Source organism: Haliotis rufescens, unplaced genomic scaffold (assembly GCF_023055435.1).
Source record: "Haliotis rufescens isolate VD_foot unplaced genomic scaffold, xgHalRufe1.0.p SCAF_23, whole genome shotgun sequence".
Classification (NCBI taxonomy): Eukaryota; Metazoa; Mollusca; class Gastropoda; order Lepetellida; family Haliotidae; genus Haliotis; species Haliotis rufescens.
Window position 1 is genome coordinate 1,841,416 of NW_025963924.1, and position 11,844 is coordinate 1,853,259.

At 40.5% G+C, this 11,844-nt stretch overlaps 1 protein-coding gene across 1 annotated transcript; it reads left to right on the plus strand.

The window, feature by feature from the left end:
- The first annotated feature begins 843 nt into the window (after positions 1–843).
- LOC124140196 lies at positions 844–9,404 on the plus strand. Its single transcript, XM_046507611.2, has 3 exons — positions 844–1,313; positions 8,597–8,717; positions 9,180–9,404. Exons 1-3 carry the CDS (start codon positions 844–846, stop codon positions 9,366–9,368), a joined length of 780 nt encoding a protein of 259 aa, XP_046363567.1. The 3' UTR covers positions 9,369–9,404.
- The last annotated feature ends 2,440 nt before the right edge of the window (positions 9,405–11,844 follow it).

The following is an 11,844-nucleotide window of genomic DNA, read 5'->3' on the forward strand; positions in this document are numbered from 1 at the left end:
TGAAGGTGTTGTGTTGAATGGATTAGTTTGAAATAAAAACACTTAAATGTTTCATCATTAGGATACAAGTTTATTCATGTTTTCACAACAGATTGGTATACTGGTCAGTACAGAGATCAAAGCAAACTGATGAGACTGGTTAAAACAACATGTGAACTATACTGGAGGACATTACATTGTAATAACAACATCTAACATTTATACTCTGTACACTTCAAGCTAACGTTGAATATTGATTTATTATCAATAACAACATCTAACAAGTATACTCTTTTTTCTTGTGGCCGTTTTGACTTCGAGTTTGGAGGCCGTTTTGACTACAACCCGGACATAATATTGTTGTTTTTTCACATTATTCCAAACTTTGGTAAACATATGAGCATGTAAGGATTAGAATTTATGGATGAGCAACTTCTTTATTACAATTAAGAGCGACTTTTCGGTGTAGGATCTAACACCGTCATCAAGCGAACCTACACCGACACGTCGCTCTTAATTGTAATAAAAAAGTTGTTCATCCATAAATTCTTATCCTTACTTAGTACTCCAACATCTAAATGCCTATCTAAGAAGTAATGTGTGCATGTATATATGTTAACGCAATACGGGTCATCTAATGAAGGGACCCTGAAAGTCGATGTAACGAATAAAGTGGTTGTTATTCAGAAACACGTGCCGTGTATTCACCAAGTCGTGTTCCGGGAGTGGAGAGTTGTCCGGGGAGACAACTCGGTCGATCTTTTTCTTTAGGGGTTTCTGATAGGCCCTGTTGGAAATGTCATATGTTTACGGATGTGACGTCACGAATTGGCTACCGCGTGCGCTAGTGGGGAGGAAGCAACAATGGCGGACGATAACAAAGTGAATAGAATCGGTATGAAAACCACAGAATGGTCTGTATATGTGATTAACTTGTCACCCGAGGCCCGGGAGCGGTATGTTACGAAACTAACGTATCAAGAGGGTGATTGTCGCTTGCCTGACCCCTATTTTCTGGATGGATGGCTTGACGACCCTTCACAGTGGCCGGACATTTCGTTTACCGACATATACTTCTTCCTCATTGATGCACCAGGACAGTTCACGCACGATTCCTTACGGGCCTACAAGTCACTGAAAGCTTATGAATATGTGAAGAGTGGATATGTCCATCCGATTCGATATCATAATGTGGATGACAAGTCCCCATTCTGTTTCCTGAAAACAAAGGTAATTCCACCACAACGTCTGCGTGAGAAGCCACATCAGCCTTGGATTTGTGTCAGCAAAAAACAAGGTACCGTTTACAGTGCGCATTGCACGTGTATGTCAAAGTAAGTGTATTATGTCTCCATTTCAATAGTTATGTACGAAAACAAGTAAATTAAATTAAATTCTTCTTCATAATGTTGTTATCACAGTTATCGGTCCTACAAAATGGGGCGGTCGGGTAGCCAAATTCTGATGCTCCCCGCCGTGATATTGCTAAACATGCTAAAGGCGGCGTAAAATCAAAAGCTCACTCATTCATTCCTACTAAATTACGCCAGGGAGCGCCCAGCAGATATGAATAAAGGTTTAGTTTAAAACTGTTTTATAATTGTATTCTTGTTTTAATTAATATAAAGTGCCGTTAATATGGGTTTTTTATTTACGATATTCGTCTTTTTACGCGAGTCTCCCAATTGTTCAAACGCTATAGTTATCTGTATGGGCTATGGCTTAAATTAATATCCTGTGGTGTCTCAGGAAAACTATTTACTCTAATTTGAATTATGTATAAAGATATGTAATAAAGTCATTCATTTGTTTGAATGGTGAAATGTGTGGATTTTCTTAAACCGTGACAGTGGTGTTCGTCAAGGAGAAAACCTGTCATCGCTCCTATTTGCTCCTTTCCTTTACTATGTCGAAACATTTTTGCAGTATGTGATGGTATACTTACACTTTTTGTCTTGTTATACACCGATGACACAGGACTCTTTGTCAAAACAAAAGGCCACGAGGAGTTACAACATTGCTTGAGTATGTTTGATAATTACCAGATTACTGTTATACATGGAAATTTAACATCAATGTGCGGAAGAATATTTTGGTTCTTCCGCAGCTCTTTTACATAAAAGAAAATTGGTATTAAACTCCACGATGAGCGGATGACGAATTAGATATTCGTGACAGGTATACAATTCCATAGAAGTCGAAAGCTTAACCAAGCCATATTTTCACTAAACGTACAAGCACTAAAAGCTATGAGTTATTTGCTATCCAAGGCTAGAAGTTAAATCTGCATATAGAGTGTGTTTTTATTGCCTTCGATCGTTGGGGTGCAGACTAAAACGGCACCTCAGCAAAACGTCACCGATTTCTCTGGCGAAAACGGCACCGCATTTGGCGAAAACGGCTACTATGTGTCGGGCGAAAACGGCACCTCTATTTTTAATAACGATAACAACGATTTTTGTAGTATTATATATGGTTTATTTACATGGTATTTTGATGTATTGAGTACATCTGAAGCCGTAATGTGAATTTCCGATAGGTTTGGTACTCTCATCTCTTCAGCATCTTCTGACTGGAAACTGACATGTAAGTTACCGATCACCTCTTCAATGACGGGAGCTACGCATTTCACACAGCGGAAAGGCAGGTCAGTACGGCAAATTTCTCTATAACGGGGCCATAGAAAGTCCGGTTCCACATACACGATGGGTCCACTGGTCACAGTTATCACATGATACAGCATGTTGATTTTTCTTACATCCTTCTCGCATGCAACACATCGAAAGGCCATTGTGAATAATTGTGATCTGACAGCACTGACTGACTGACTGACTGATATAGAAGATTTAACGTGCGCTTTCCGACTGCAGCGTATTTCGCACACGGGCCTGGCCAGACCATTTAGTGTATTCCGAGAAGGGTGAAAGTGGTGTGTGCAACACAAGAGGGGGCTTTTAGGGGTTGCTTATATCGATTTTTGAAATTTTAAAATTTGGAATAAATGCCGAGGTGGATGGAGGAGGGAACTAAGGGAGCTGGGTGAGGTGGGTATTTGTATGTTTATTGGATTTTGGGTTGGTAGATTAATTAGTTTTTAGATGCGCTTAATTAGGCCTGTTTTGATTAGGAATACGCCTAGGGCCTTGAAGTTTTCTAGTTTATTTTGAGGGTTTAGTATTTCATCTAGAGTAGGAACCTTATTTAGATTGAGGTTGGTTTGTAGTGTGGTTCTGTGTGTTTGGTAGTGGGTGCAGTGGATGAGTGCGTGTTCTGTGGTTTCGGGTTGTTTGCAGTGGGGGCAGTTGCCTGTGGTGTGTCTTTTAAGTTGTTTTAGGTGGTTATTTAGGTTCGTGTGTCCTGTTTGGAGTTTTGTAATTAATCTGTCAATTTTTTTAGAGGGGTGAAGGATTTTAGGTTTGGCTAGTGGTTTTCTGAGCACTTTTTTCATTTGGCTATTTGAGTTTTGATATTGATTATGCCATTTTTTGGTTATTTTTTGTTTGTTTACACTTTTAATTTCTGATTTTGAGATGGGTAGGTTTAGGCTTATTTCTGGTATTTTGAGAGATAATTTAGCTGCTTTATCGGCGCTTTCGTTGCCGTAAATTCCTACGTGGGCGGGGATCCACAAGAAGGTTATTTGTTTGCCTGCTTTTGTTAGGTCGTTGGAGCTTTTAAGTATTTGGTTTATTAATTTAGGTCGTTTTTTGGTATTTTTGTTTTGGAGGGCTTGTAGTCCACTAAGCGAGTCAGTGAGAATTAGGATTTTTTTGTGGTTTTTTGATTGTTGGTTATGCAGGGCTGAGGCCATGCCCATAAGTTCGGCCGTGAATATAGATTGGTTGTTTGGGAGTCGGTAAGATTGTGTGGATATAACTGGTTGTGTGGTATGGACTCCGAAACCTGTGTGTTTGGAGATCGGGTCTGAAGATCCGTCAGTGTATATGTGACACCAATTTGGCCAATTTTCGTGTATGTATGAAAGTGTGGTTGTTTTAGCTATGTTTGGGTCGGTTTGTTTATTTATTTGGTTAGTTAGCGTTGTGTCTATTTGGGGTATTTTGAGTTTAGGGGTGAAGATATTTGATTTTTTGCAGTTTTGTTTAAGATTTTGAGTTTGGTGTTCATTGAGGTAGTTTGTTATTCTTTGGGATATTGGGGTGAGTAAGGGGTGTTTGCGAGCTAGAGCTTGGTTTCTTGGGCTAATGTTTTGGTTAATTAGGTTTTGGATGAGAGGGTTTGTTTGGGACGCGGCCCAGAAATTAAGGCTTAGATGTTCCCTGCGTAGATTTAGTGGCATTTCTCCTGTAAGGGCCTGAAGTGAGGTGTAGGAGGTGCCATGTTGGGTGCGTGTAATTAGTTTAAGGGCTTGGTATTGGATTGAGTCAAGTTTTTTAGATAGAGAGTTGTTTAGGGTATTGTATATGGCGCAGCCGTAGTCTAGTTTTGATCTAATTAGTGTTGTATATAGTGAGAGGAGGGTATCTTTGGATGCTCCCCAGTTAGAGCCGGTGAGACATCTTAATGTGTTAAGGTCTTTGCTGCATCTAGTTTTTAGGTTTTGGACGTGAGCCTCCCAGGTGAGGTGTTGATCGAAAATAAGTCCTAAGAATTTGGTTTGTTTTTGGAATTTGATTGTTTGGTTGTTTAGCTGGAGGATTGGGTAGGCAGGTTTCATGTTTTTATGTTTGAATACTACTCCTGTTGTTTTATCTGAGTTAAGGGAGAAGCCCCATTTGTCTGCCCATTGTTGTATTTTATTTAGAGATTTTTGGATTAAGTTTTCTGCCATTTTAATGCTTTTAGTGCGGATCCATAGGGCTCCATCATCCGCGAATTTTGAAGTGTTTAGTTTAGGGGATAAGCCCTCGAATAGATCATTTATCATTATATTGAAGAGGGTTGGGCTGAGAATGCTGCCCTGGGGAGTGCCATTTTCTAGGGGACACTGGTCCGATAGCGTATGGTCTATACCCACGGTAATTTTGCGATTGTTTAGGAAATCTTGGATGAAGTTTATTATTTGGCCTTTTAGTCCTATTTTTTTTAGTTTTTGTATTAGCCCGTGGTGCCATACCATATCGAAAGCTTTAGAGAAGTCGAGGAATATGCCTATGGTGTATTGCTTGTTTAGCTGTCCTGTTTTTATATCCTGTTCTAGTCGGGCAAGGTTATCGAGAGTTGATCGGCCAGGAGTGAAGCCGCTTTGGTCGGGGTTTATGATGTTGTTTTGGTCTAGGTAATGCTGTAGCCTATTTTTAGTCATAAGTTCCATTATTTTGCAGAGATTTGAGGTTAGGGATATGGGCCTATAGGAGTTTGCCTGATCTGCTGGTTTATTTGGTTTAGGTATTGGGATTACTAGAGCTTCCTTCCATGAGGATGGGACCTGTCCGTTTAGGTAAACTAGGTTGTATAGTTTAAGTAAAGTTTGGAGTAGTTTGGTAGGTAAGTGTTTGATTATTTGGTAAGAGGTGAGGTCTAGGCCAGGGGCTGTTCCTTTTTTTCTATTGTTTAGTACGTGATTTAGTTCTTCTATGGTATAAGGTTGATTTATTTCTAGGTTGTCTTGTCTGATTTCTTTGGAGAATTTTATTTCTTTATTTAGTTTATCTTGGAATTTCTTACTGAAGTTACTGTTGCTACTAACTTTAGAGAAGTGTTTGGCTAGGTTGTTGGCCTTTTGGTTGGGGTTAGTTGAGTTGTTTATATTGGGGCTTTTTTTGTGCCGTTTGATGCCTCGGATGGCGTGAATTTTGCGCCACACCTTCCTAGCGTCGGTGTGGTGGTTTAGCTCCTCACAGAATTTTTTCCAGTTTTTGGTTTTAGCAGTTTTAACTAGGTTTTGGACTTGGTGGTTTAGTTCATGAGCTGTTTTGAGATGAGAGGGGTCTCGTTTAGCTCTGTTGAAAGCTGATTTGCGTTTTAGTCTAGTTAGCTCTATTTCCTCATTCCACCAAGGGACAGTGGGTTTTCCTGGGTTGGATGATTTGAAGGGGATTGCGGATTTGGCTGCGTTGATTATGAAGTTAGTTAGGTTTTGACAGAATGTTTCGGGGTCTGTTGTTTCTAAATCGTTTAGATTAGCTTCGTTGCATAATTCTTGGAATTGGTCCCAGTTGGCGTTTTTGTACTGAAATTTAGGTTCCTGTTTAGGGGTTTGATTTGGTATTTTTATATTTCCTAGGGTTATATTTATGGGAAAGTGGTCGCTGACTAGAGGTACTGGGTGGACGTCCCACATCAGACTTTGTGCTAAGTCTGGCGTACATATTGTTAAGTCGATAGCCGACATGGTGTGGTGGATTTTGTCGTATCTAGTTGGTTGGTTATTGTTTAATAGTATTAGGTCATTTTTTTCGATCCACTCTGATATTAGTTGTCCATGGTTGTCTAGTTTATCTGCAATGCCCCAGGTAGGATGATGGGCAGCACCATGCTAGGCCTCTTAAATCAGTTTCAGCTTAAATTGAGTAAAGGTACTTAAAACTTCAAAGCGTATAGTGAATAAAAGTCGGTGAGTAAATTGGAGTAGGGGGCTAATTTCTTATTTGTTTTATTTCACAATTAGTTGTGTTTGTAACAGACGATGTGAGTTTAATTTCTATTATCTTTCGTCAAAGCATGTTATGTTTTCACCATAAGTTGAGTTGCGTATAAGCTAAGTTGGATTATAGTTGGAGCAGAGGCTAATTTCTAATGTAAACTTGTTTTAACATCTCACAATTATTGGCCTTTGCAAGTTACAATGTAAGTTTAATATAATTTATTTGACCAAGGTAAAAAAAATAATAAGGTGCCGTTTTCGCTCGAGTCGAGGTGCCGTTTTCGCTTGAGTCGAGGTGCCGTTTTCGCCAATCGGTGCCGTTTTCGCCCGGTGACGTTTTGCTGAGGTGCCGTTTTCGCTATAACCCGATCGTTGTCCCATGTACTGCAGTGAAGGGTCTTATTGGAATGAGGGAGAGGAAGATGTCTGTTCTCCAAATTAATTCACTTTTAATAAGGAACTACCCATTCTCTGTGGACTATAGATAGTAAAGAAAAGCTACAAAACCTTTTCCATATTTATAAGAAATCTCTGCCAAAACAACATGACTCATTTCTCATTTGACATTTCTTATGTTTATTTCATTACTATTTCCCCTTAAATTATTCAGTAAGGCCTACTCAAAGTATCTATTTTCTCTAAATCAGGAACTAACTCTTTCCTGTGTCCCCTATGTTAATTCATATCCATTTTACTCAATGAAGTATTTAAATTGTTAGAAAAACAGCACATGACCACTTAGGTTTTACACCTGTCATTGAATTATAAAGAAAGCAATTGATCCCACGTCTCCTGACGCAAGTCCACCAAACAGTGTTAAGAAAACTTGCATTGTTGAATAAAAAAAACTTGAAGTAAGACAAGTTCTATGGATGAACAACTTCTTTATCATGTTTATTACAATTAGTGCGACGTTTCGGTGTAGATCCTAACACCTTTATCAAGCAAGTAATGGATAGTAAAAAAACAACTTGATAGCATATTAAATATTGCTTACCTTGTTACTTGTACTAGGTTTGTTTTATTTACTGATGAAACCTCCCGGACGCTACCGGATGTAACCGGACGCTCCCGGACGTCAAATAGACACCTTGTCATTATTATTACTATTATTGTCAAGCATCATTCATATTTCATTTCGAAATAGTGTCCACTAATCTCCCCCTCCCGAGCCTAGGTTTCACCCTTCCTAATTTAAGCCTACTTTTTCTGATCATATATTGATAGTCCAATCAGAGAACGTTTCACAAAATCAACATCCGGATTCCGCGTGTCGAATTTACAAAGTTTTCATTCAGCTCACACAAGTACTTATTGCCTTTAATATATTTTGGGTGCAAACTCGACCGACTGAACACATATTTTTAGTCGATCCGTACTCAGCGTTTCATGTTACCGCGATGTGCGGACTATAACTATATACTTGGTTATCATGAAGTTCTATTGTTGTTTGTCTGTCAGGGAGTAATATCTCAAATCATTTCGTTATCTGATCCATCAGGTCGTCTGCTATATGGTAGACTTCATGGTGAAGCCATTCGAAATAAGAACAGCGATCTGATTGGATGTTGGGTTTTCACCACAAGGGACATACCCGTGAAGATTCCGGGTTAGAATAGGTCTTCAGCAACCCTTGCTTGCTGTAAAAAGCGACCATGCTTGTCGTAAAAGGCGACTAACGGGATCGGGTGGTCAGACTGGCTGACTTTGTTGATGCATGTCATCGTATCGCAATTACGTGGATCGATGCTCATGGCGTCAATCACTGGATTGTCTGATCCAGACTCTGTTATTTACATACAGCCGTCATATAGCTGGAATATTGCTGAGTGCAGCGTCAAACAACAAACACACAAACACAAGGGGCATAACTCGTGCTCTACATGGGATGGCGCCACGATCGAGCCAAGAAAAGTAGGTTTGAAATGGCAAGGGGGAAAACAAGACTTTGATACGGGCTTAAAATTGCCACTCTTACCTGAGGAAGATGACTAATATAACCTAAATACATAGTGTCAAAAATATTAAAACATTATCACCTATATTATAATATTCTTCTTGTTTCTACAGGCAAGGAGACCTTTGCAGCCACATAGCAGCCTTACTTTTCAAAGTGGATGCAGATGTTAGAGCAGGTGCTACGTCAAAATCATGTGAGACATGTACGTGGGATGCATCATACCATGAGGAGGTACTATTATCATAATAATATTCCATATCTAATTTTAATTGTCTTTTAATTAGACCTTATATACAATTAAACTGTTGTTTCATTTAATTGGAAATTAAGTAATTTTATTTTTAAACATCCATTTACGGGGGCACGGGTGGCCCAGTCGTCTAAGGCCCCGCGTTTCACTGTGCAGAGATGCGTCCCTTGGGCACGCCAGAAGCCTATGATTGTGGGTTCGAATCCCGGTTCGCCCCGATTATGTTTCTACGTTTGTCAGCACCATACCCGTGCTCGTGGGTTTCACCGAAGTGGTAAACGTCTGAGAGCTGCATCACTTCGAGCTTTCCTCCCACATTAAGCTGGCACGCCTTGATATAACTGGAATACTGTTAAAAGCAGCGTTAAATCCATCTCACTCACTCATTTACATCTAACATCTCAAATTTGAACGATTCATGTTTTTTTCTGTTTTTTTTATAGCTTTCTCCCACACCTATTTATAAGGCACAGAAACTCTTCAACAGCAGGCTCAAAGAGGATGTTCAAACGGTGTCAGCAACAGGCAAAGCCAAGATGGCTGACATAGAGACCCTCAGGGCCCTCAAAGCCGTTTGCCCGGACGCCGTGTTCTTCTGTACAATACCTCCATTTGATGATGAAGAAAACTAATGCAGATAAAAGACCCACACTCTCTTTTTGTAGTTTCCACGATGTAACCATATATAAATCATATGATTAACCCATTTCTCGTGTTGAGTTTATTTTCTGTGATATAAAATATATAAAACATCTTCAGATGTCAGTGAATGAGTTGTGTTTAACGCCGCTTTTAACCATGTTCCAGTTATACAGCTACGCGGCAGTTTATTGTGGGAGGGAAGCCCAAAGTGATAAACGTCTAAAACCTGCATCACTTTGGGCTTTCCTACTACATTAACTGATACTCACGGGTATGGCGCTGCGAAATATTATCAGGGCGAACCGGGATTCGAACACATGATTGTATGCCTCTGGCGTGCCCAAGGAACGCAACTCTGCACAACTAATTGCGTCCCCTTGGACGACTGGACGCCCGTGCCCCCTTCAGATGTTAGTACAGTCGTGCCCCGCTTATACGGACTTCAGATATCCGGAAACCTCGGTTCCCGGACGATTTTCATTCAAAACGAAATAATTACTACATATATTTACCCGTATATACGGAAATTCATTTCCCGGAACCGGACGGTCATTTTCATACACAAAACACTGAAATGCACTCAAAATTGTCTCACTTATCCGGACAGTAAGTCATGCATACGTGTAGTCGTTAAGTAGTTCCCCAGAGCCAATTTATCAATTGGAATTAAAAGTATTCACCTCAAAAGAGCAAATGCTTGAATCGAAATGAGTTTACACACTGCCTAACCAACAGAGTATACCATGTATCAATGTACTTATATGTATACAATTAAAATAACATAAGAGATAAAATACACGAGTGAAAGTACTTGGTAGTTGCATGCACGTGTGCGTGCTTGTACTAGTCCGGACTGATGCCGATTTATAGAGCTAGCCCACTGAGATACCATGCGGCAGTTTAACATGAATATCCCATACACAATACACTGACTACGATCCAACCAGTCCTTCTTTTAGGCCCTTAATGCCGAGTACCATCTTTGTTACAAACTGAAAGATATTTAACTTGTTTAAAGGATAAAAGTTTAATCAGAGCTTATTGTAAACTTACAGCAAGCATAGTCGCCAAATACAGCAAGCATAGTCGCCAAATACAGCAAGCATAGTCGCCTCTTACGACAAGCATAGTCGCCTAATACAGCAAGCATAGTCGCCTCTCACGACAAGCGTAGTCGCCTGTCACAACAAGCATAGTCGCCACTTACGACAAGCATAGCGCTTAATACAGCAAGCATAGTCGCCTCTTACGACAAGCATAGCCACCGAATACAGCAAAGCATAGTCGCCTCTCACAACAAGCATAGTCGCCTAATACAGCAAGCATAGTCGCCTCTTACGACAAGCATAGTCGCCTCTTACGACAAGCACAGCCGCCTAAAACAGCAAGCATAGTCGCCTCTTACGACAAGCATAGTCGCCTCTTACGACAAGCATAGTCGCCTCTTACGACAAGCACAGCCGCCTCATACAGCAAGCATAGTCGCCTCTTACGACAAGCATAGTCGCCTAATACAGCAAGCATAGTCGCCTCTTACAAGCATAGCCGCCTAATACAGCAAGCATAGTCGCCTCTTACGACAAGCATAGTCGCCTCTTTCGACAAGCATAGCCGCCTAAAACAGCAAGCATAGTCGCCTCTTACGACAAGCATAGCCGCCTCATACAGCAAGCATAGTCGCCTCTTACGACAAGCATAGCCGCCTAATACAGCAAGCATAGTCGCCTCTTACGACAAGCATAGTCGCCTAATACAGCAAGCATAGTCACCTCCTACAGCAAGTAAAGTCGCCTAATACAGCAAGCACAGTCGCCTAATACAGCAAGCATAGTCGCCTCTTACGAGAAGCATGAGGATGCTGAAGGCAAATTCTAACCCGGTTCTTCACGGGCACTGTGACTGACAGGCCTACTGTATTTAGTTATTCAACTTTGATACTTGATTTCTACTGAATATTGTTCATGCCATTCTGTAAATCTATATTTCATGTTGTTGAGTTGATGTCTGACATTTCCGTGATCCCGACAGTAAGGCTGCTCAAGCTGTAGTGTGGCTCGTGCAATCGATAAACGTGTGTTTGTATGCCATTTATTATATGTACTGGTTAACAGTTTTACACAACCTACTGAACTTATCTGTCGTTTTGAAAATCCTATTATTTTTATATGTTTATGACATACTCATATACCTAAATAGAAATCGATTATCTAATGACATGTTTTATAACTGCGACGGTAATGTGAGATGGTAATAATTGAAGCTACTACTACTACTACTACTACTACTACTACTACTACTACTACTACTACCCTTTCAAATTTTCCCGGGGGCGCGGGGGGCCCAGTCGTCTAAGGCGCCGCGATTCGCTGTGCAGAGTTATGTCCCTTGGGCACGCCAGAAACCTATGATTGTGGGTTCGAATCCCGGTTCGCCCCGATTATGTTTCTAGGTTTGTCAACACCATAC

Coding starts and splice junctions, on each gene's coding strand:
- LOC124140196 (XM_046507611.2), top strand. CDS start 844: ATGGCGGACGATAACAAAGTGAATAGAATCGGTATGAAAACCACAGAA. Junction 1,314..8,596: donor CATTGCACGTGTATGTCAAA/GTAAGTGTATTA, acceptor TTGTTTCTACAG/GCAAGGAGACCTTTGCAGCC. Junction 8,718..9,179: donor ATGCATCATACCATGAGGAG/GTACTATTATCA, acceptor TTTTTTTTATAG/CTTTCTCCCACACCTATTTA.